Below are 19,525 nucleotides of genomic sequence, written 5' to 3' on the forward strand. Positions count from 1 at the left end.
GAACTGCTTTGCTTTATCTTGGCCAGGTCGCTTGCCTACCTCGTTAAATAAAGGTGAAATAAATACATTTAAAAAATAAAAATGTTTGGCATATGATGAATGATAGCACAAACAGACTGCCACTCAAGTTTAGCGGCTAGTTTACCATATCCCTCCCACGACGACAAAGTATCAGAGAAGTTTGGAATGTAGTAAATCATCAACTCTTTGACAGCATTTTACCACTGAGCTCAAATCAATTATGTGTCAGCTGGGCTAACAACATGGCTAGACATGACGTCCGTTAAACTCCAATTGCTGAGCCAATCGAAGAGCCAAATAGTACGCATGCGTATTTTGACGGAATTCCCTAACCCCACTCGAAAAGATTTTCCAACATATTTCTCAGCTGAACTACACCGTTTGGTTGAACGAACGCTTTCTCTAGGACGGGCACCATATCGATGAAACAGGGATTAGAAACGCATTTTTGTATAATGTTCGAAAGAAATTGATTGCTTAGAGGACATGTCCTACTCACACATCAACCGAAGGTTCTAGAATGGTCATGTGATGTGGTTTGACCAGTTGTGTTGCATTTTGAAAAATACCCTGGGTTACCCGTGGTTTAAAAAAAAACAAATGCCTATGTAGCTGTCAAACTATCTAGGTTACTACATCGAAAAAAAGGACGTGAATGTCGGTGAGCTTACGGTGAACCGATGTTTGATGTTAGTAGGATATTTGTGTTTTAAGTAACTAAATCCTGTTCCACGCTATAGAATAAATCAAGAACTGAATGTAGCACGTGAACTGGTTTGACCAATCACCGATCGACTTCTGAACTGAAGTGTATAAATATGAGGCGGTTGCCCATAGAGACGTCCGCCATTGAAGACTGGTTTTCAACGTACTTAATATTGTTTAAACCTTGTATTGTGTTTTTATTCGTTAAAAGGCAAAAAATAGCACCGTTTTTATCCACCGCATCATCTGCCAAAGTCTCATTGGGCATCCTTCCAGCAGAACACGGTCGGCAAAGAGCGTCTGTCTCAGTTCGGCAGTAGAAACAATCTTGTGCCAGAGACGGAGAGGTAAATGTGTAAAGAGTTCAGGGCTCGATGTCCAACACATTGCATTTAATCAGCTGCTGCTGGTTACTTTATTGTATCTCATAACGTTGAAACGGAAGGCTTGTGTGTGTGGCGGGGAGAGCTGTTTCATTTGAGAGGTTGACCTACTTTTTGTGTGGTGGCCTTTAGACAGATCGCTTCCTGTCACCATTTGTTCAGTTAAACTAGCTAGCTAACATTTTTAACTAACGTTAGCTATAACGGTATACAGTAACGTTAGTAGCTAAGGTTAACTTGTGTCACATGCGGTACAATAATCTGAACTAGGTTTAGAATTCAAACATTAACGGTAGAGCCCTAATGTAGAATTTGGTGTTGGCTGGGTAAGCGTTCGTGTTTTGGTACGAATTCCGCGTCAGCTATCTTGCTAATCTAGGCTAACATTCTCTAGTTCACGCGCTATTGGACACCACATTTTGGTCGACTACGCTTGAATGATGCATTCAACGTGGAGTTGACCGACGATGGGCGCAAACGAACTAACAGAATTAACAATTGTTAATTGCTAGTTACTAACGTTAACTGGTCTGATCATCATTGTTGTAGCCTACTAGCTATATTTGTATTAAATTACACCCCCCCCCCCTTCTAGTTTGATGGCTAACGATACCAGATAACTAAATCAAATCATATTTTATTTGTCACATACACATGGTTAGCAGATGTTAGTGCGAGTGTAGCGAAATGCTTGTGCTTCTAGTTCCGACAATGCAGTGATAACCAACAAGTAATCTAACTAACAATTCCAAAACTACTGTCTTATACACAGTGTAAGGGGATAAAGAATATGTACACAAGGATATATGAATGAGTGATGGTACAGAGCAGCATACAGTAGATGGTATCGAGTACAGTATACATATGAGATGAGTATGTAGACAAAGTAAACAAAGTGGCTAGTGATACATGTATTACATAAGGATGCAGTCGATGATGTAGAGTACAGTATATACGTATGCATATGAGATGAATAATGTAGGGTAAGTAACACTACCTTATATAATGTTGTTTAAAGTGGCTAGTGATATATTTACATAATTTCCCATCAATTCCCATTATTAAAGTGGCTGGAGTTGGGTCAGGGTCAATGACAGTGTGTTGGCAGCAGCCACTCAATGTTAGTGGTGGCTGTTTAACAGTCTGATGGCCTTGAGATAGAAGCTGTTTTTCAGTCTCTCGGTCCCAGCTTTGATGCACCTGTACTGACCTCGCCTTCTGGATGATAGTGGGTGAACAGGCAGTGGCTCGGGTGGTTGATGTCCTTGATGATCTTTATGGCCTTCCTGTAACATCGGGTGGTGTAGGTGTCCTAGAGGGCAGGTAGTTTGCCCCCGGTGATGCGTTGTGCAGACCTCACTACCCTCTGGAGAGCCTTACGGTTGAGGGTGGAGCAGTTGCCGTACCAGGCGGTGATACAGCCCGCCAGGATGCTCTCGATTGTGCATCTGTAGAAGTTTGTGAGTGCTTTTGGTGACAAGCCGAATTTCTTCAGCCTCCTGAGGTTGAAGAGGCGCTGCTGCGCCTTCTTCACGACGCTGTCAGTGTGAGTGGACCAATTCAGTTTGTCTGTGATGTGTATGCCGAGGAACTTAAAACTTGCTACCCTCTCCACTACTGTTCCATCGATGTGGATAGGGGGGTGTTCCCTCTGCTGTTTCCTGAAGTCCACAATCATCTCCTTAGTTTTGTTGAGTGTGAGGTTATTTTCCTGACACCACACTCCTAGGGCCCTCCCCTCCTCCCTGTAGGCCGTCTCGTCGTTGTTGGTAATCAAGCCTACCACTGTTGTGTCGTCTGCAAACTTGATGATTGAGTTGGAGGCGTGCGTGGCCACGCAGTCGTGGGTGAACAGGGAGTACAGGAGAGGGCTCAGAACGCACCCTTGTGGGGCCCCCGTGTTGAGGATCAGCGGGGAGGAGATGTTGTTGCCTACCCTCACCACCTGGGGGCGGCCCGTCAGGAAGTCCAGTACCCAGTTGCACAGGGCGGGGTCGAGACCCAGGGTCTCGAGCTTGATGACGAGCTTGGAGGGTACTATGGTGTTGAATGCGGAGCTGTAGTTGATGAACAGCATTCTCACATAGGTATTCCTCTTGTCCAGGTGGGTTAGGGCAGTGTGGTTGAGATTGCATCGTCTGTGGACCTATTTGGGCGGTAAGCAAATTGGAGTGGGTCTAGGTGTCAGGTAGGGTGGAGGTGATATGGTCCTTGACTAGTCTCTCAAAGCACTTCATGATGACGGAAGTGAGTGCTACGGGGCGGTAGAGTCGTTTAGCTCAGTTACCTTAGCTTTCTTGGGAACAGGAACAATGGTGGCCCTCTTGAAGCATGTGGGAACAGCAGACTGGTATAGGGATTGATTGAATATGTCCGTAAACACACCGGCCAGCTGCTCTGCGCATGCTCTGAGGGCGCGGCTCGGGATGCCGTCTGAGCCTGCAGCCTTGCGAGGGTTAACACGTTTAAATGTCTTACTCACCTCGGCTGCAGTGAAGGAGAGACCGCATGTTTTCGTTGCAGGCCATGTCAGTGGCACTGTATTGTCCTTAAAGCCGGCAAAAAAGTTATTTAGTCTGCCTGGGAGCAAGACATCCTGGTCCGTGACTGGGCTGGGTTTCTTCTTGTACTCCGTGATTGACTGTAGACCCTGCCACATGCCTCTTGTGTCTGAGCCATTGAATTGAGATTCCACTTTGTCTCTGTACTGACGCTTAGCTTGTTTAATACCCTTGCGGAGGGAATAGCTGAACTGTTTGTATTCGGTCATGTTGCCAGACACCTTGCCCTGATTAAAAGCAGTGGTTCGCGCTTTCAGTTTCACGCGAATGCTGCCATCAATCCACGGTTTCTGGTTAGGGAATGTTTTATCGTTGCTATGGGAACGACATCTTCAACGCACGTTCTAATGAACTCGCACACCGAATCAGCGTATTCGTCAATATTCCCATCTGACGCAATACGAAACATGTCCCAGTCCACGTGATGGAAGCAGTCTTGGAGTGTGGAATCAGCTTGTTCGGACCAGCGTTGGACAGACCTCAGCGTGGGAGCCTCTTGTTTAAGTTTCTGCCTGTAGGCAGGGATCAACAAAATGGAGTCGTGGTCAGCTTTTCCGGAAGGGGGGGGCAGGGCCTTTATATGCGTCGCGGAAGTTAGAGTAACAATGAACGAAGGTTTTACCACCCCTGGTTGCGCAATCGATATGCTGATAAAATTTAGGGAGTCTTGTTTTCAGATTAGCTTTGTTAAAATCCCCAGCTACAATGAATGCAGCCTCCGGATAAATGGTTTCCAGTTTGCAAAGAGTTAAATAAAGTTTGTTCAGAGCCACTAACTAGTTACTATCATGTCTACCAGTGGAGGGCAGGCAATCGGCAGTCAAATAGCAAAGTGACGCATTGTTTCTCGGTCCTATCTGGGATCTTTGGGACGTCCATACCCTAACCTTTAACACAGTCAGAATTACCTTCATTTGCTAAGCGATATTGTGCTGCTAGTGATAGGCAACATTTAGAGTGATATCACTTTCCTCATCTGGCACCAGGTACTTTCCAACCATAACCTTACCTTAAACCATTGTACATTGCAACTTCAGTGGTTAGGGACGTCTCAAAGTATCCCAGATAGCACGAACCGAGTAAACAACAGCTTTTAATAATTACACGCACCCATACCATCCATCACATGTAATACACCTATTAATGTGTAACGTTAGGTTCTAGTAAATAAAACAATTATGTCATTATTTTTCTTTCCATTAAGTCCTTGACTTTCACACCTCAAATGTTTTGTTAAGTATTAGTTTCGTGTATAATCTTTAAATAAGATACTATCTCTTAGATTATGTAACTTTAATTGGAAACTGATTTGAGTTTTGTTATGAGTGTTTATTTTCTTTGTTGATACAGGTTTTGTATGTTGTACTTGGGAGGACAAATGATGGTTTCTCTGTAACAATCCAATGTATTTAATGAAAATAAACTGCCTAGAAGATCAATATAACTTGTAATGTAAATTATTTGATTGGGTATTGGCAAAAGTCCAAGCTAATTGAATACACACTTTGAAAATAGCATAATTCTTGATGGGTTAAGTAGGTGACAAAGGCATCCATCTGTGCCAGCTCGCACACAAAATTGTGCCTAGTTTGAATTTCACTGCTTTAAGTTACAGTAAAGGTCCTCAGCCTACGCCTGAAACCTTGTATTTTACTGACTGGGCATTTCCCAGCGAAATGGCGCCTATAGTTTACCTTATTATGGACCATGTAGTTTGTTCATATGTTATGGAAGTAATTTCTTATGTATTTAGGTATTTTATGAAGCTGTTTTGAATGGAATACCACGGGGTTACCCCATCATAAAAAGATGTAGTAGCGATTGTCCAGGAATATAATGTTGGCACTGTGAAGCAGAACCTTGAACTTAGTGACTATTTTCTACTTTTGGAACACTGAAGAGAAAATAGGCCTAATGCTTTTTCATGGGTTGATGCCTAGAAAGTTGCTTCTTGAGTAACTAATTGCAAAAATGTTTGACTGAAAACATTGATATTTTGAAAGTTCATCAGTTCGCATGCTTTGTAGTGTCAATTGATACAATCGTACTTTTCATAAAACTAATTTAACTGTTTTAGTTGATGGTAGCAAGGAAAGCGCAGCTCACAGAGGTGCTTTGCAGAGAATTGGTCAAACTATTTCCGGTTTTGTTTTTCAAGCCATGTTCCTCTGACAGATATGAGGTAAGTGAGTTTGGTGCTTCAGATGCCACATTGGACACCAGAATTGTAATGTTGACTGTTGCCAACAATGCATAGTTCCAGTAGATGGCAGTAGAAACCAGCAGTTCTGAATTGCATGGGGTTAAAGATGCCAGATGCAGAAATGGCTCCGCCATTTCCTGGTTGCAAAAATTTGGCCTAATTTCAGTTTGTGACAAAACCAGCAAGTGTAGGTTAGAGAATCATTGTACTGTCGAAACCGCTGGTGTACTAAACCAAAGGAAAGCATAGAAATAGCGCTCATAGACCAGATCTATTGCTCCTTAGACTTGCTTTCAATGATCATGATGGATCTACAACACACCTTTCTATGTGAATTTGGTTGGATTGTCCAAAAGGTGACACGTTGCAGCTTTAAATTGGTTGCTTTTTGTAGTCGTGTTTTGCTCTGAATTTTATTTATCAAAACTCCTTGTTAGTAATGTTATTTTTATTTTTTTCGTCCCCTGCACAAAATGGTACCAAAAAGACAGATTGGTTTCGGTCTATGGACACACACTGATGTATGATATGGCAGTGACTAGATGACCTATTGCAGCAGTTCTCAACTTTCCTTGGGGATCCCTAGACAATTTTGTTTGAGCTCTGAACTAGCTTGCCTGTTTCACCTACTCAAGGGCTTGATAATTAGTTGAATCAAGTGAGCTAGCTCTGGAATAGATTAAGTGCATGGAACGGGTGGGGGTCCCAGAGGAGAGGTTTGAAAACCACTGACCTATTGGGCTTTCAGGGCAAAAGCCTTCCTGTGCTAATTAAACAGTCAGTTTAGCAACTCGCATGGCAGTGTGACGACATTTATTTTGTCACACAATTGTGCAGTTATCTAGTGCAGGGAGGGAAAAAAACACATCCGTGCTGAAAACCACCCCTCTCTTTCAGTGGTCTTGGAGGAATATGTGTGAGAGCTGAGCTACAGGAAACAAGTGCAGCTCTGAACTCTTACCCCGTGTCTACCGACCTTTGGACTGCACCACAATGACAGACGCCGTATGTCCCCCAATGTCCATGGTGGGAGGCGTGAACCCTCCTCCCCCGGAGTTCAACAATCCCAAGAAGCCCGGCCGCATCACAAACCAGCTGCAGTACCTGGAGATGGTGGTGGTCAAGGTCCTGTGGAGACACAACTTCTCCTGGCCTTTCAGGATGCCTGTGGATGCTGTCGGACTGCACATTCCAGTGAGTCTCTCACTTTTTGTTATTTGCAATGTCTGATATGGGGTTTTTCCCTACTTAACTAAGTTGAATGCGCTGACTATAAGTTGCTAGGTGATAAGCGCATCTGCTAAATTACTGAAATGTAATTCTCAAATGTTTTTCATTTTAGTACTTGGTCATTTTTTACATTTCCTCCATGCACATCCATCACGACCTGTTATGAATTATTTTTTCTGTTCTTTTTTCTGTTTTTAGGATTACTATACAATTATCAAGACGCCAATGGACTTGAGCACCATCAAGAAGCGTCTTCAGAATAATTATTACTGGAAAGCGATGGAATGCATAGAAGACTTCAACAAACTGTTCACCAACTGCTATGTATATAATCGGGTAAAGAAGACAAATGTTGCAATGTCATAATCATATTGTATTCACTCACCACACACATAGTGTCGGCCTACATACTCTCCCATTCAATGAATGCTCAATAATTGTTATTCAACATGTTTTCAGCCTGGAGATGACATAGTTCTGATGGCCCAGGCCTTGGAGAAGATCTTCCTACTGAGAGTGGCTGAGATGCCCCCGGAGGAGACTGAGATATCTGCCATCACAACCAAGACCCCAGTGAAGGGTGGGAGGAAGTCCTCTGCTGGTAAGCTACACAGCCTCTCCAGCTGCTTAATCTTACACAAGCATTGTATGCTTCCCAAATGGGTGGCACCCTATTCCCTTTTATTGTGCACTACTTTTGACCAGGGCTGTTGGGCTTTGGTCAAAAGTAGTGTACTATAAAAGGGAATAGGTTGCCATTTGGGATGCAACTGTACTATCTTTCATGTATTCCAATGTCTACATTCTGACTTCTTAATGTCCTCTTTGTAGGTATGATAAAGCTGAGGCCCCAGTCCCCTGTGTCTGAGGTGGTGTTCCAGCAGACGGTGACGGTCATCCCTCTTGAGGCCCACCACACCATCCCCCCTGCTGCCCAGCTCTCCTCTCAGATAGCAGCCAAAGTCAGTACCTCTTCACAATTACCGCACTATATGTACATTATATATTTTATACAACGGGTGGTTCTAATTCTCAATGCTAATTTGGTTAAAACCGCTTTCCAGCCGGTGTCTATTCCTCAAGTTACCACCTGCTAAATCTATGACGTTAAAATGCCTGTTTACTCTGTTCCATCTGACTGCAAAATCCACTGTCTCATCAGCCCAGCCAGGCAATTTATATACTAGAGCTCCACTATAAAAATTATGTATACATGATTTCACATTTCTTTTAGATTAACATTTTATTTCAACAGCGGAGATTTAACTTCTATAATACTTAAATATGACCCATCAACATCACCTTTTTGAAGTTTGTGCAAACGGTTTAGTCTGTATTTTGTGAATGCATTTCTACCCTTCTCTGTTGTGTTCACATCGTTTCAGATCGAGAAGGGTGTGAAGAGAAAAGCAGGCGCCCCCACGCCGACAGCCTCTTCTCCAATCACCAGCTGCGAGTCGTCCCCTGTCGTCGATGGCTCGACGCCCTGTAAGCTGTTCTCCAGGCGGGGCAGCGGTCGGCCCATCAAACCCCCCAGGAAAGACCTGCCTGATTACCACCAGAGACAGAATAGTAAGCTCTCGGATCAGCTCCGCTTCTGTAACTGCATCCTGAAGGAGATGTTCACCAAGAGGCATGCTGCCTACACCTGGCCCTTCTACAAGCCGGTGGATACGGAGGCCCTGGGTCTACACGACTACCACAACGTCATCATGCAGCCCATGGACCTGGGCACCATACGGGTTAGATGGCCGTGTTACACTAAACTTGTGTTGAACGAGAGAGGCCACTTAGTATCTGCCAGGGTTACATTGGCCAATCAATATCTTGTCTCTTGTTCTCTCTCACCATTGAAGATGACAGTATTTGTGATGATGCTGAAGACGTACGTGTTTTTTCAGAGAAAAATGGTTGAACGTGAATACATGGATGCCCAGGATTTTGCTGCTGATTTCAGACTCATGTTCTCCAACTGTTACAAATACAACCCACCCACCCATGAGGTTGTTATTATGGCAAGAAAACTCCAGGTATGATTGCCCGTGTTTTCAACCAGTCTTGTCTGTAGAAGTTGTCTAAATTAAGTGCAATGCAATAACAATATTACAATATGCAGGCGTGCATTTGATCTTAAAATGGGCCAGCCACGTTAATCGTGTAGATCTGGAGGGGGGGGGGGGGGGTTGCGCGCAAATTCAGACCGTGATGTTAGATATGTGCTCTATCCAATGTCACGTGTGACCTCTGTGATCAGCCAGCTGCATCCCCTACCAACCATTGCTCATGTCTGCTTCTCTCTGTCCTCTGTTTCTGCGCATCTCAGTTTCTGCGCAGTTTTAAAATGTAATTGTGTGATGGTGGGCTTGGAGTGTGCAGACACTAATGAATCCCTGTGGTATCACGATACTACTCTGTATTGTGATATCGCTTCATTAGTCAAATGTTGGTTTTAGGACAACACTACTCTGGAAATGAGCACATTTTCTTGCACTTCACACGCAGTTTTCATATGTTACAGTGCAAAACAGAAAAGTCACCAGTTTGCGTCCCTAAATATGAAGATGGATGGTTGGTGAGAATGTTTGACTAGATGAATTGTGGCCCTACCCACCAGGATGTGTTTGAGGAGCGCTGGCTGAAGCTTCCAGATGAGCCAGTGAGGAGGGCGGGTGGGCCAGGTCACCACAGGGACAAGAGAGGGAGAGGAGATGGGCCTGAGAGCTCCTCCAGCACAGGCAGCAGTACCGGCGAGAGCTCCTCAGAGTCCGAGTCCTCCTCAGACTCTGAGGAGGAAGAAGAGGCCAGAGCTCTACGGTTGGCTAAGCTAGAGGAACAGGTATGCCGTCACCTGCTGCTGACATTGTACCTGGCCATGCTGACGTCATTGTTCTGTTACCTACTACTGTGTATCTAACTGATGCCCCCTCCACGCTTCTTCTCCTCAGTTGAAAGCGGTGCACGATCAGCTGCAGAGACTCACCCAGGAGCCCCTGCTCAAACCAAAGAGGGAGAAATCAAAGGAGAGAAGAAAAAAGGAAATGAGTAGAAGACCGAAGCATGAAGACTTGAGGAAACCCAAAATACAGAAGTACATTAACAAAGGAACGCCATCTGTGTAAGTTACCAAGTTGTTGTTGATGATAAATTATAATCTCCCTCCCCAGTGGAACCTCGGTTTTTTTTTACCAATTCAAAGGATTGACTTTCATGTTGCCAGTGGCCTGTTATTATTTTACTAACTTTCATTGTCCTACAAAGTGTTCCTGAATGTCTTTTTACCTCTCTCTAAAGGCACAGCAAGAGGAGGAAGATGGCTCTCCCTGTGGTGCCCTATGAGTCTGAGGAGGACGAGGTGCTAGCGGTGCCCATGTTGTACGGTGAGAAGAGGCAGCTGAGCCTGGACATCAACAAACTGCCGGGGGACAAGCTGGGCAAGGTGGTGAACATCATCCAGGGCAGGGAGGCCTCGCTCCGTGACGCCAACCCTGAGGAGATAGAGATCGACTTTGAGACCCTCAAGCCCTCCACACTCAGGGCTCTGGAGAGCTTCGTCACGACCTGCTTCAGGAAACGGCCCAAGAAACCCAACCGTGAGTAGTTGCAGTGCACACCTTCCTTTCTTGGTTCCTTGTGGGTTGGTCATTGCACATGTATCTCTGTACTCCTGACCAAGGACTTTACTAGGCTCAAATGTCATTATTTCCCCTATTCTTCCAGTGAATAAGCTGGTGAAAGCCAAAGGAGAGATGCAGACTGTGAAGGAGCAGGATGCAGAGAAACCTCGCCAGAGTATTACTGACGAGCCGAGCTCACTGGCCAAGAAGAAAAAGGCAACAAGTAAGTGAACTCTGAAGCTGTGGTAGTAAGGACCAGTATGTCTGACTTTAGGGGCCTTGTTGTCCGGGGGAAACGGGTTCTTCTGTTTTTCTCTGCTGTCCAATAGTGAGTAACGCAATTGTGCAGTGCTCGTCTCTGTCTTTCTCTCTGTTGTCCTACACGTGACCATTGTCCCTCTGTTTCCCTCCAGATGAGCCCCCTATAGCTCCTCCTGTCCCAGACTTGGCCCGGCTGTCCCGTCTCAGTGAGAGTAGCAGCTCTTCCTCCTCCGGCTCTGACCGCTCCAGCAGTAGTAGTGATTCTAGCACTTCTGATAGCAGTGACTCTGAATCAGGTTAGCTGTTCTCCTCAGCACTAAGCACTACCCCCCCCCCCACACACACACACACATACCCACCTGGCTTCCCTGCAAGGCCACACTCCCCCCACTCGCTGTACACTAATGGAGTGAGAGAATACGATACGGCTAAATACTCACCTGGACTCTAGCCTCTGTAGCACAGAACCTTTTCACCTGCTGGCAAAACCAAAATACTTGAAGAAATATTAGTGTGTTATCGTTTCATATTTTTGTATGTTCGTTCATTGGGTGTATTTTTTAAATTTTATTTATCTATTTGTGCACTTAGTCTGTACTACAGAGAGCAGTGAACTGTCACAAAAGTCTATCTTTTGATTATTACAGTGCTGTATTTATTTGTATGTTATTGTTTTAATGCAAACAAATGGTGCTTAGTTTGAAATGAAGCGAGCCAGATTTCTGTGCCAAATGTCATTAATCCAGCGGGCACCAGACTGCTGCCATGCAAATCTGAAGTAAATTAAGACTTGGGACAAGTTCATAAAAACAGCCCATACAGGCCAAGTGCTATTTATAAGCCAAAGATCTTATTTACACTCTGACCGCTATACATCTTCTACAAACATCGCAAAAATCAGATGAATACGGTTTGAGAAGTACCAGACAGCATTACAATACCCTTCAACCCCCCTCTCATCTCACCCTCCATACTGTTAGAGTTGCGTAAATTCAAATCTGGTAACAGGATAAATATAACAATGAGTCACCAATTGTATACTATGTATTTTTTATTAGCTAAGCAATAAATGGCAAATGCAACTTTCGTATATATACGGGCTCACTGTAATACCACGCAGGGCAGAACCGAGAACTGACAGGATGTATGTAAACAGTGTTATACTGTGATGGACATAGTTCCAACCCGTCTGTTGGACTATCACAGTAGAGTCTGGGTGTGGTTTAAACTTGCTCAGCCTATTGTAGGAGCTCAGGCGGGTCCCCGCCTCTTGGCGCTTCTTGGAGTCCTCCCTCCGTCGATGTATAGATTCTTACTGTTCTGGTATCGCAGCCTAGTTATCAGTTGTTCAGTTCCTGCTATTGTGTTGTTCAGTATTTTTCCATATCAGTTAAACCTCGTGATGACCACCCCTCCCTATGCCTGCTGAAACACAACTTTGTAAGATACAGCAAGTCACACCATGTGCTCAATATTGTTACATACAAACACAAGGACAAAGCATCTGCTGGGCTGTTATCTACAGTTTTGCAACATGCAGGTCACACCATGTTGCTCAGTTCTTGTCACACACACAAACAGGCAAGTACCGGTAGATGTAGCAAGCAGTTGTTTAATCTCATGATGATGCTCAAGTGCACAAATGCAGATAATTCACACAGCCAACATCAGATAATATTTAATCATATATATATATGGTAATGGCTATAATGTAAAACACAGAATCCCACAATACTCTCTGAACCGTTGCAGAGTCAAAGCTGGTCCTCACTTTAGACAGTGGCACTCGTCTCTGTTCACCAATTGATTGTACTCAGGTTTTGGTTTTTGCAAGATTTTGTATGGAGCAATATAAGCATAATACACGTACATCAGATTTGTATTTGAAGTACTCGACAGATTGTAACGCTAATGCAGAGCTTGGAGTAGGATTTCTCCTACACTGCTTCATTTTGTAGCCATTGCAAATGTTTTTTTGTTCCATTTGTACCTCATATGGGTAGAATTTTAAATGTGTGTTTCTTGGTGGTCGACACCTAGAGTTTCAAATAAATAAATTTTGATAGACAATTTTACATTTTACGGTTAAATTGTGTTTTTCTTTGAATTTGTATCGCATCGTCAAACAGTTCAATCCTACTAGACACATTAGCTTGCAACCACAACTTTAGCTTTTACTGAAAACTATGTGTGAAAGTAGTGATTTCAGAGTAGATCAGTGGAATTGTTTTTAGTATTATTTAAAGGTAAGTAAAGATGTTTTTATTTATTCTCCATTTATCCAACTGTGGATAAATTGAATTACTATTGCGCATGTCTTTCAGTAAAGAAATCTGAGAAGAAAAAGAAATGCAAAGACCCTCCACACAAGTTCAAGATCAAGGTAAATCTCTAACAGCCCCTACTTCCTCTAACCCAGTGGTCTAGTTCACATGGGTTATACCTTCTATTTGGATTAATATACTTGGAACTACAGTGTTTTCATTATAAATTGTAAGCCCCCCCCCCCTGTCAAACAGAATTCCAAAAAGAAGAAATCTGCTAAGAAAGACCCAGTGTCTGAGTCTTCTCTCCAGACCAGCCAGCCCCCGCCTGCCTCTGCCTCGCTAGTCCCAGCAGTAGTAACAAAAGACCTGCCTCCTCTAGAGCTACTCACGTCTCCCCCAGGTAGCAAATGTTTGTCGCCTTGACATTCTGTGTTAGTGTGTTGGCTATAAAGGAACTCAAGTTCTTTAACACTCTTCTGGTTATTGCATTTTTAAAGGTTGTTGACAAATCCGTAGTGTAAGCCCTATCTATGGAAATACAATTTCCTCTGTAAAACAGTAGGTTTTAAGCCCATGGAAAGTCTAAGACTGGACCGAGGCCCTTGTGGAAATCACATAATGAGAAGCTTGTATTGTTTAGATTAGAGATGGAAAAAGCTGGATTGCCTGGTCATTTCGCTGGGCCGTGTTGCTATGTCTCATGGGATGTGACGTTTTTAGTTGAGTTTAATCAGGAGGTCCGATTAGGGACAGATGCCTACAACCTTTACTCACTATTTCTATTGAATCTCCCCCTCTCCTTCCTTCTCAGCCTTACACAGCCGCCTGCCTCCGCAGCCTTCAAGACCAAGTGCCAAAGCAGCACCACTACCTCGCAAAAACAGGGTGGCCCCCCTGCAGCTCACTGACAGTCAGCCCCAACAACAGCAGGACCTGCTGGTCCCCTCTGAGAGTCCCACTACTCCCTATCTCACTCCCCCTTCTTCCTGTGACCCCACTCTTACTCTGCCCACAGACCCACTCAACACAACAGCTGCACTAACACACTCACCTCCCTCCAGCCTGCTCTGTTCCCTTCAAACCCCTCCCTCTCCCCTAGCACTCCTCTCCTCTCCTCGGTGTCGATCACTAGCCCAGACACAGGAGGTGAAAACTGGGCCACCTGATAGGGCACAACAGGAAGGTAAGGGCTCTTCAGTCAGCTTAGCATCCCCCTAGCTTTTAGCATGTCCCCTCCACTGCGTGCTGCATGCTTCTCAACCCATAGCTGCTCAGGTCTGTGTGTCGCCTGTAGATGTTGTTTTGCCTCGTTGTTTGCAGTATTAGATGCCATGTCACCATCACTGAAGCACTGGCTGCGTGTCTCATCCTGTTCCTCAACTGCCTGCCTGCCGGCTTACATCCATAGTGTTTGTGTCTGTCTGTGTGGAGAATAAGGCCCTGCTTTGTTTTTCTCCTGTCTATCAGGTCTGTCTGCGCTGCTGACCCCTCTGACCTCTCCTCCTGCAGTTTTACTACAGGCTGCTGATAGCAGATATGAGGTATGCTCTCATCTTCCTGTTGTTGATAGATGAATTTTGACGTTAGATTAAAACACTTTTTAAATAAATGTCTCCGTTCTTGGCATTTATAAATATTGCAAGAGTTGATTGGTATAATTTCTTTGACGGTAATTTAATTCGAATCGATACGAGTCTACAGAGTGCTTTGTGTTGCAATTGAAATGTGTTTTTCATTGGCCAAATCTTTCAGGGGTGGAGACAGCCGGTTGATTGTGTGAAATAGCATTGGCCTTAGCCCTGGAAGTGGTAATGGAGGTATAATACTCTAAATCTCACTTTGCGATAGCAGCAGCCGTGCCCAGTGCTGTTTCCCCCTCTACAAGACAGCCCATTACAGCCAGTGAAGGATGAAGGGAGGCTCTCTGAAGCACTGGGGGAGACCCACTCCAAGATTCTGCAGAAACAGCCTTGTAAGCAGAACTGTGTGTGGGTGTGGAAACGTTTTTGTGTATGGAAAATGTCTGCAAATAAATTACAAATGAAAACATATTTTTAATGGACTGAATATATTTTCTCTACCTCCCCAGATCCCAGACACTCTGATGGTGTGTTTGATGGTGGAAACACCAGCCTCTCTCATCCAGCTAATAAACCCACTGCAGATGGAAAGAGCACACCTGCCAAAAAGGTAAGGTAATGTAACTGAAACATAGCACTAGCACAATGAATTACTTGAAATATACTGTATGCATGCCCATCGGAGGCATTTGTATTTGTCTAACAAAAATGTGACACTTCATTTTTTAATCTATCCTGTGTAGGATATTGTCCTGAAGAACGCAGACTCCTGGGCTTGTTTGGGGAAAATAGCCATTTCCACTCCCTCCACGGTGAAGTCTTCAAAGGAGAGCTTTGATAAGTTCCGCAGGGCAGCCATTGAGAAGGAGGAGAGAGAGAGAGCTCTCACTCTAAAGAGGACGCAGATGAAGGCTTCAGGGAAGAGCAGGTACTTATTCATCCAGCCAATCATTATTTTGTTTTATTTTTTTGTCTTATCAGTTGTGTGTCTTGTAGGTAATGCTGCTTCACCCAAACTCCTCCAATAAAGTAGATCTCTATTAATATGTGGATGGTACCTGATGAGCCAGCTAAAAGTGTTGTATTTTCAGCCTGACCATGCCAGTATCGTTGCCAGTGGCAGTACCAGTGCCACCTAGAGCTGCGGAACAAGAGCACCTTCCATGTAGAACTCTGGCGCCAGAGCCAGCAGAGATCCCCATGCCGACGGAGGCAAACGTGGAGCCTCAGCCTCCTAGAGCTCCAGAGCCCCTGAAAGAGGAGCCTCCAGCGGCTGCCTCAACCCCACCTCCGCCCTTCACTACCCAGACCTCTGTAGACGGAGAGAGGGAGATGGCCCGCAGGAGAGAACAGGAGCGACGCAGACGAGAGGCTGTATGTTCCTTTCCTTCATGTTTTGTCTGAATTTGTTTTATTGTGCCGGTCATTCTTCTGTTCCTTGTTGTAATTTTATCCAGACTGTAATAAAATGTCTTACCTTTTCTCCCTCAGATGTCTGGTGTCATTGACATGACAATGCAGAGTGACATCATGGCAACATTTGAGAAGAACCTGGACTAAAATAAAATGGCAGCAGACCATGCAGCTGGTGACTGACGTCTGTCTTCTGTTGTTGTTGGACAATAAATAATAGAGCTTGTTGTTTTAGTAAATGACACCCTAGGCTCCTTCTCTCCCTCCAGACACTGGCTGTCTGAACCAACCACGCTGCATCTAGATGAAGGAAACGGGTCATTATGCCTGTGTCCCAAATGACATCCTATCCCCTATATGGTGCACTACTTTGGGCCTGATTGGCCCTGGTCAAACGTAATACACGTAACAAAAAATGGAATAGAGTGCAATTTGGGATGCAGGCTATTATTATCCTTAACAGGAGAAGCATGTACTGTAGCATGGCAACCTCACATGACATAACCCCAGTACATTTTAGTATTGTTGTAAGAAGATGCTGTAAAATATTGATATTGCAAAAAATATACAGTACCAGTCAAAAGTTTGGGGACCTACTCATTCAAGGGTTTTTCTTTTATTTTTACTATTATTCTACATTGTATAATAATAGTGAAAACATCAAAACTATGAAATAACACAAATGGAATCATATAACCAAAAAAGTGTTAAACAAATCAAAATATATTTGAGATTCTTCAAAGTAGCCACCCTTTGCCTTGACAGCTTTGCACACTCTTGGCGTTCTCTCAACCAACTTCACGAGGAATGCTTTTCCAGAAGTCTTGAAGGAGTTCCCACATATGCTGAGCACATGTTGGCTGCTTTTCCTTCACTCTGCGGTCCAACTCATCCCAAACCAATTGGGTTGAGGTCGGGTGATAGTGGAGTCCAGGTCATCTGATGCAGCACTCAATCACTCTCTTTCTTGGTCAAATAGCCCTTACACAGCCTGGAGGTGTGTTGGGTCATTGTCCTGTTGAAAAATAATTGATAGTCCCACTAAGTGCCAACCAGATGGGATGGCGTATCGCTGCAGAATGCTGTGGTAGCCATGTTGGTTAAGTGTGCCTTAATCTAAATAAATCAGTGTCGCCAGCAAGCACCCCCCACACCATCACACCTTTCCGTGCTTCAAGGTGGGAACCACACATGCGGAGATCATCCGTTCACCTACTCTGCGTCTCACGGAGACACTGGTTGGAACCAGAAATCGCACATTTGGACTCATCAGACCAAATAACAGATTTCTCCCGGTCTAATGTCCATTGCTCGTGTTTCTTGGCCCAAACATGTCACTTCTTATTGGTGTCCTTTGGGTAGTGGTTTCTTTGCAGCAATTTGACCATGAAGGCCTGATTCACGCAGTCTCTGAACAGTTGATGTGTCTTTGCGACTGCCCTTGAAGACAAAGTTCTTAATTTTCCAGATTGACTGACCTTCATGTCTTAAAGTAATGAAGTGTTGTTTCTCTTTGTTATTTGAGCTGTTCTTTCCATAATATGGACTTGGTCTTTCCCTTTGGTAAATCTTCTGTATTCCAACCCTACCTTGTCACAACACAACTGCTTAGCTCAAATGCATTAAGGAGGAAATAAATTCCACAAATTAACTTAAGGCACACCTGTTAATTGAAATGCATTACAAGTGACTACCTCATGAATCTGGTTGAGAGAATGCCAAGAGTGTGCAAAGCTGTCATCAAGACAAAAGGTGGATACCTTTTGAAGAATCTCAAATATAAATTATATTTTGATTTAACACTGGTTACATGATTCCATGTGTTATTTCATAGCTTTGTCTTCACTGTTCTTCTAACAATGTAGAAAATAGTAAAAACCCTGAAATGAGTAGGTATCCAAACTTTTGACTGGTTGTGTGTGTATATACTCAGCAAAAAAAAGAAATGTCCTCTCACTGTCATGTGTTTATTTTCAGAAAACGTAATGTGTAAATATATGTATGAACATTAGATTCAACAACTGAGAAAAACTGAATAAGTTCCACAGACATGTGACTCACAGAAATTGAATAATTTCCCCTGAACAAAGGGGGGGGACGGGGTCAAAAGTAAAAGTCAGTATCTAGTGTGGCCACCAGCTGTATTAAGTACTGCAGTGCATCTACTCCTCATGGACTACCAGATTTGCCAGTTCTTGCTGTGTGATGTTACCCTGCTCTTCCACCAAGGCACCTGTAAGTTCCTGGACATTTCTGGGGGGAATGGCCCTAGCCCTCACCCTCCGATCCAACAGGTCCAAGACATGCTCAATGGGATTGAGATCCGGGCTCTTCGCTGGCCATGGCAGAACACTGACATTCCTCTTTTGCAGGAAATCACGCACAGAACGAGCAGTATGGCTGGTGGCATTGTCATGCTGGAGGGTCCTGTCAGGATGAGCCTGCAGGAAGGGTACCACACGAGGGAGGAGGATGTCTTCCCTGTAACGCACAGCATTGAGATTGCCTGCAATGATAACAATTTCAGTCCGATGATGCTGTGACACACCGCCCCAGACCACAACGGACCCTCCAATTCGATCCCGCTCCAGAGTACAGGCCTCTGTGTAACGCTCATTCCGTCGACGATAAGCGTGAATCCGACCATCACCTCTTGTGAGACAAAACCGCCTCGTCAGTGAAGAGCACTTTTTGCCAGTCCTATCTGGTCCAGCGAGCCTTTGTGCCGAAAGGCGACGTTGCCGGTGATGTCTGGGAGGACCTGCCTTACAACGGGCATACAAGCCCTCAGTCCAGCCTCTGTCTTTTGCGGACAGTCCGAGCACTGATTGAGGGATTGTGTGTTCCTGGGGTAACTCGGGCAGTTGTTGCCATCCTGTACCTGTCCCGCAGGTGTGCTCTTCGGATGTACCGATTCTGTGCAGGTGTTGTGCGTGGTCTGCCACGGTGAGGATGATCAGCTGTCCGTCCTGTCTCCCTGTAAGCGCTGTCTTAGGCATCTCACAGTACGGACATTGCAATTTATTGCCCTGGCCACATCTGCAGTCCTCATGCCTCCTTGCAGTATGTTCACGCAGATGAGCAGGGACCCTGAGCAGCTTTCTTTTGGTGGTTTTCAGAGACCGTAAAAAGGCCTACAGTGTCTTAAGTTTTCATAACTGACCTTAATTTCCTACCGTCTGTAAGCTGTTAATGTCTTAACTACAGTTCCACAGGTGCATGTTCATTAATTGTTTATGGTTCATTGAACAAGCATGGGAAAGAATGTTTAAACCCTTTACAATGAA

At 44.4% G+C, this 19,525-nt stretch overlaps 1 protein-coding gene across 4 annotated transcripts; it reads left to right on the forward strand.

Moving 5' to 3' along the window:
* Positions 1–389: 389 nt before the first annotated feature.
* Positions 390–16,482, forward strand: LOC124037894 (bromodomain testis-specific protein-like). 4 transcript variants are annotated; one of them, XM_046353108.1, is made up of 22 exons: positions 390–710; positions 938–1,073; positions 6,771–7,067; positions 7,302–7,439; positions 7,563–7,704; positions 7,935–8,065; positions 8,489–8,845; positions 9,005–9,133; positions 9,718–9,939; positions 10,049–10,218; positions 10,395–10,693; positions 10,821–10,940; positions 11,131–11,274; positions 13,303–13,361; positions 13,498–13,645; positions 14,057–14,428; positions 14,713–14,786; positions 15,094–15,217; positions 15,335–15,435; positions 15,569–15,753; positions 15,917–16,199; positions 16,317–16,482. In XM_046353108.1, exons 3-22 carry the CDS (start codon positions 6,867–6,869, stop codon positions 16,383–16,385), a joined length of 3,468 nt encoding a protein of 1,155 aa, XP_046209064.1. In that variant the 5' UTR covers positions 390–710; positions 938–1,073; positions 6,771–6,866; the 3' UTR covers positions 16,386–16,482. The 4 variants fall into 4 exon arrangements, with proteins under 4 accessions (XP_046209064.1, XP_046209063.1, XP_046209062.1 ...); XM_046353107.1 differs by having other exon boundaries at positions 390–682; XM_046353106.1 differs by lacking the exon at positions 390–710 and having other exon boundaries at positions 729–1,073.
* The last annotated feature ends 3,043 nt before the right edge of the window (positions 16,483–19,525 follow it).

Source organism: Oncorhynchus gorbuscha, linkage group LG06, assembly GCF_021184085.1.
Source record: "Oncorhynchus gorbuscha isolate QuinsamMale2020 ecotype Even-year linkage group LG06, OgorEven_v1.0, whole genome shotgun sequence".
Lineage (NCBI taxonomy): Eukaryota > Metazoa > Chordata > Actinopteri > Salmoniformes > Salmonidae > Oncorhynchus > Oncorhynchus gorbuscha.

What these genes read in the sequence shown, in the direction of transcription:
- LOC124037894 (XM_046353108.1), top strand. Translation starts at nt 6,867, where the DNA reads ATGACAGACGCCGTATGTCCCCCAATGTCCATGGTGGGAGGCGTGAAC. An exon ending in ACGGCCCAAGAAACCCAACC is followed by an intron (nt 10,694 to 10,820) that starts GTGAGTAGTTGC and finishes CTATTCTTCCAG; the next exon opens with TGAATAAGCTGGTGAAAGCC. An exon ending in GCTACTCACGTCTCCCCCAG is followed by an intron (nt 13,646 to 14,056) that starts GTAGCAAATGTT and finishes CTTCCTTCTCAG; the next exon opens with CCTTACACAGCCGCCTGCCT.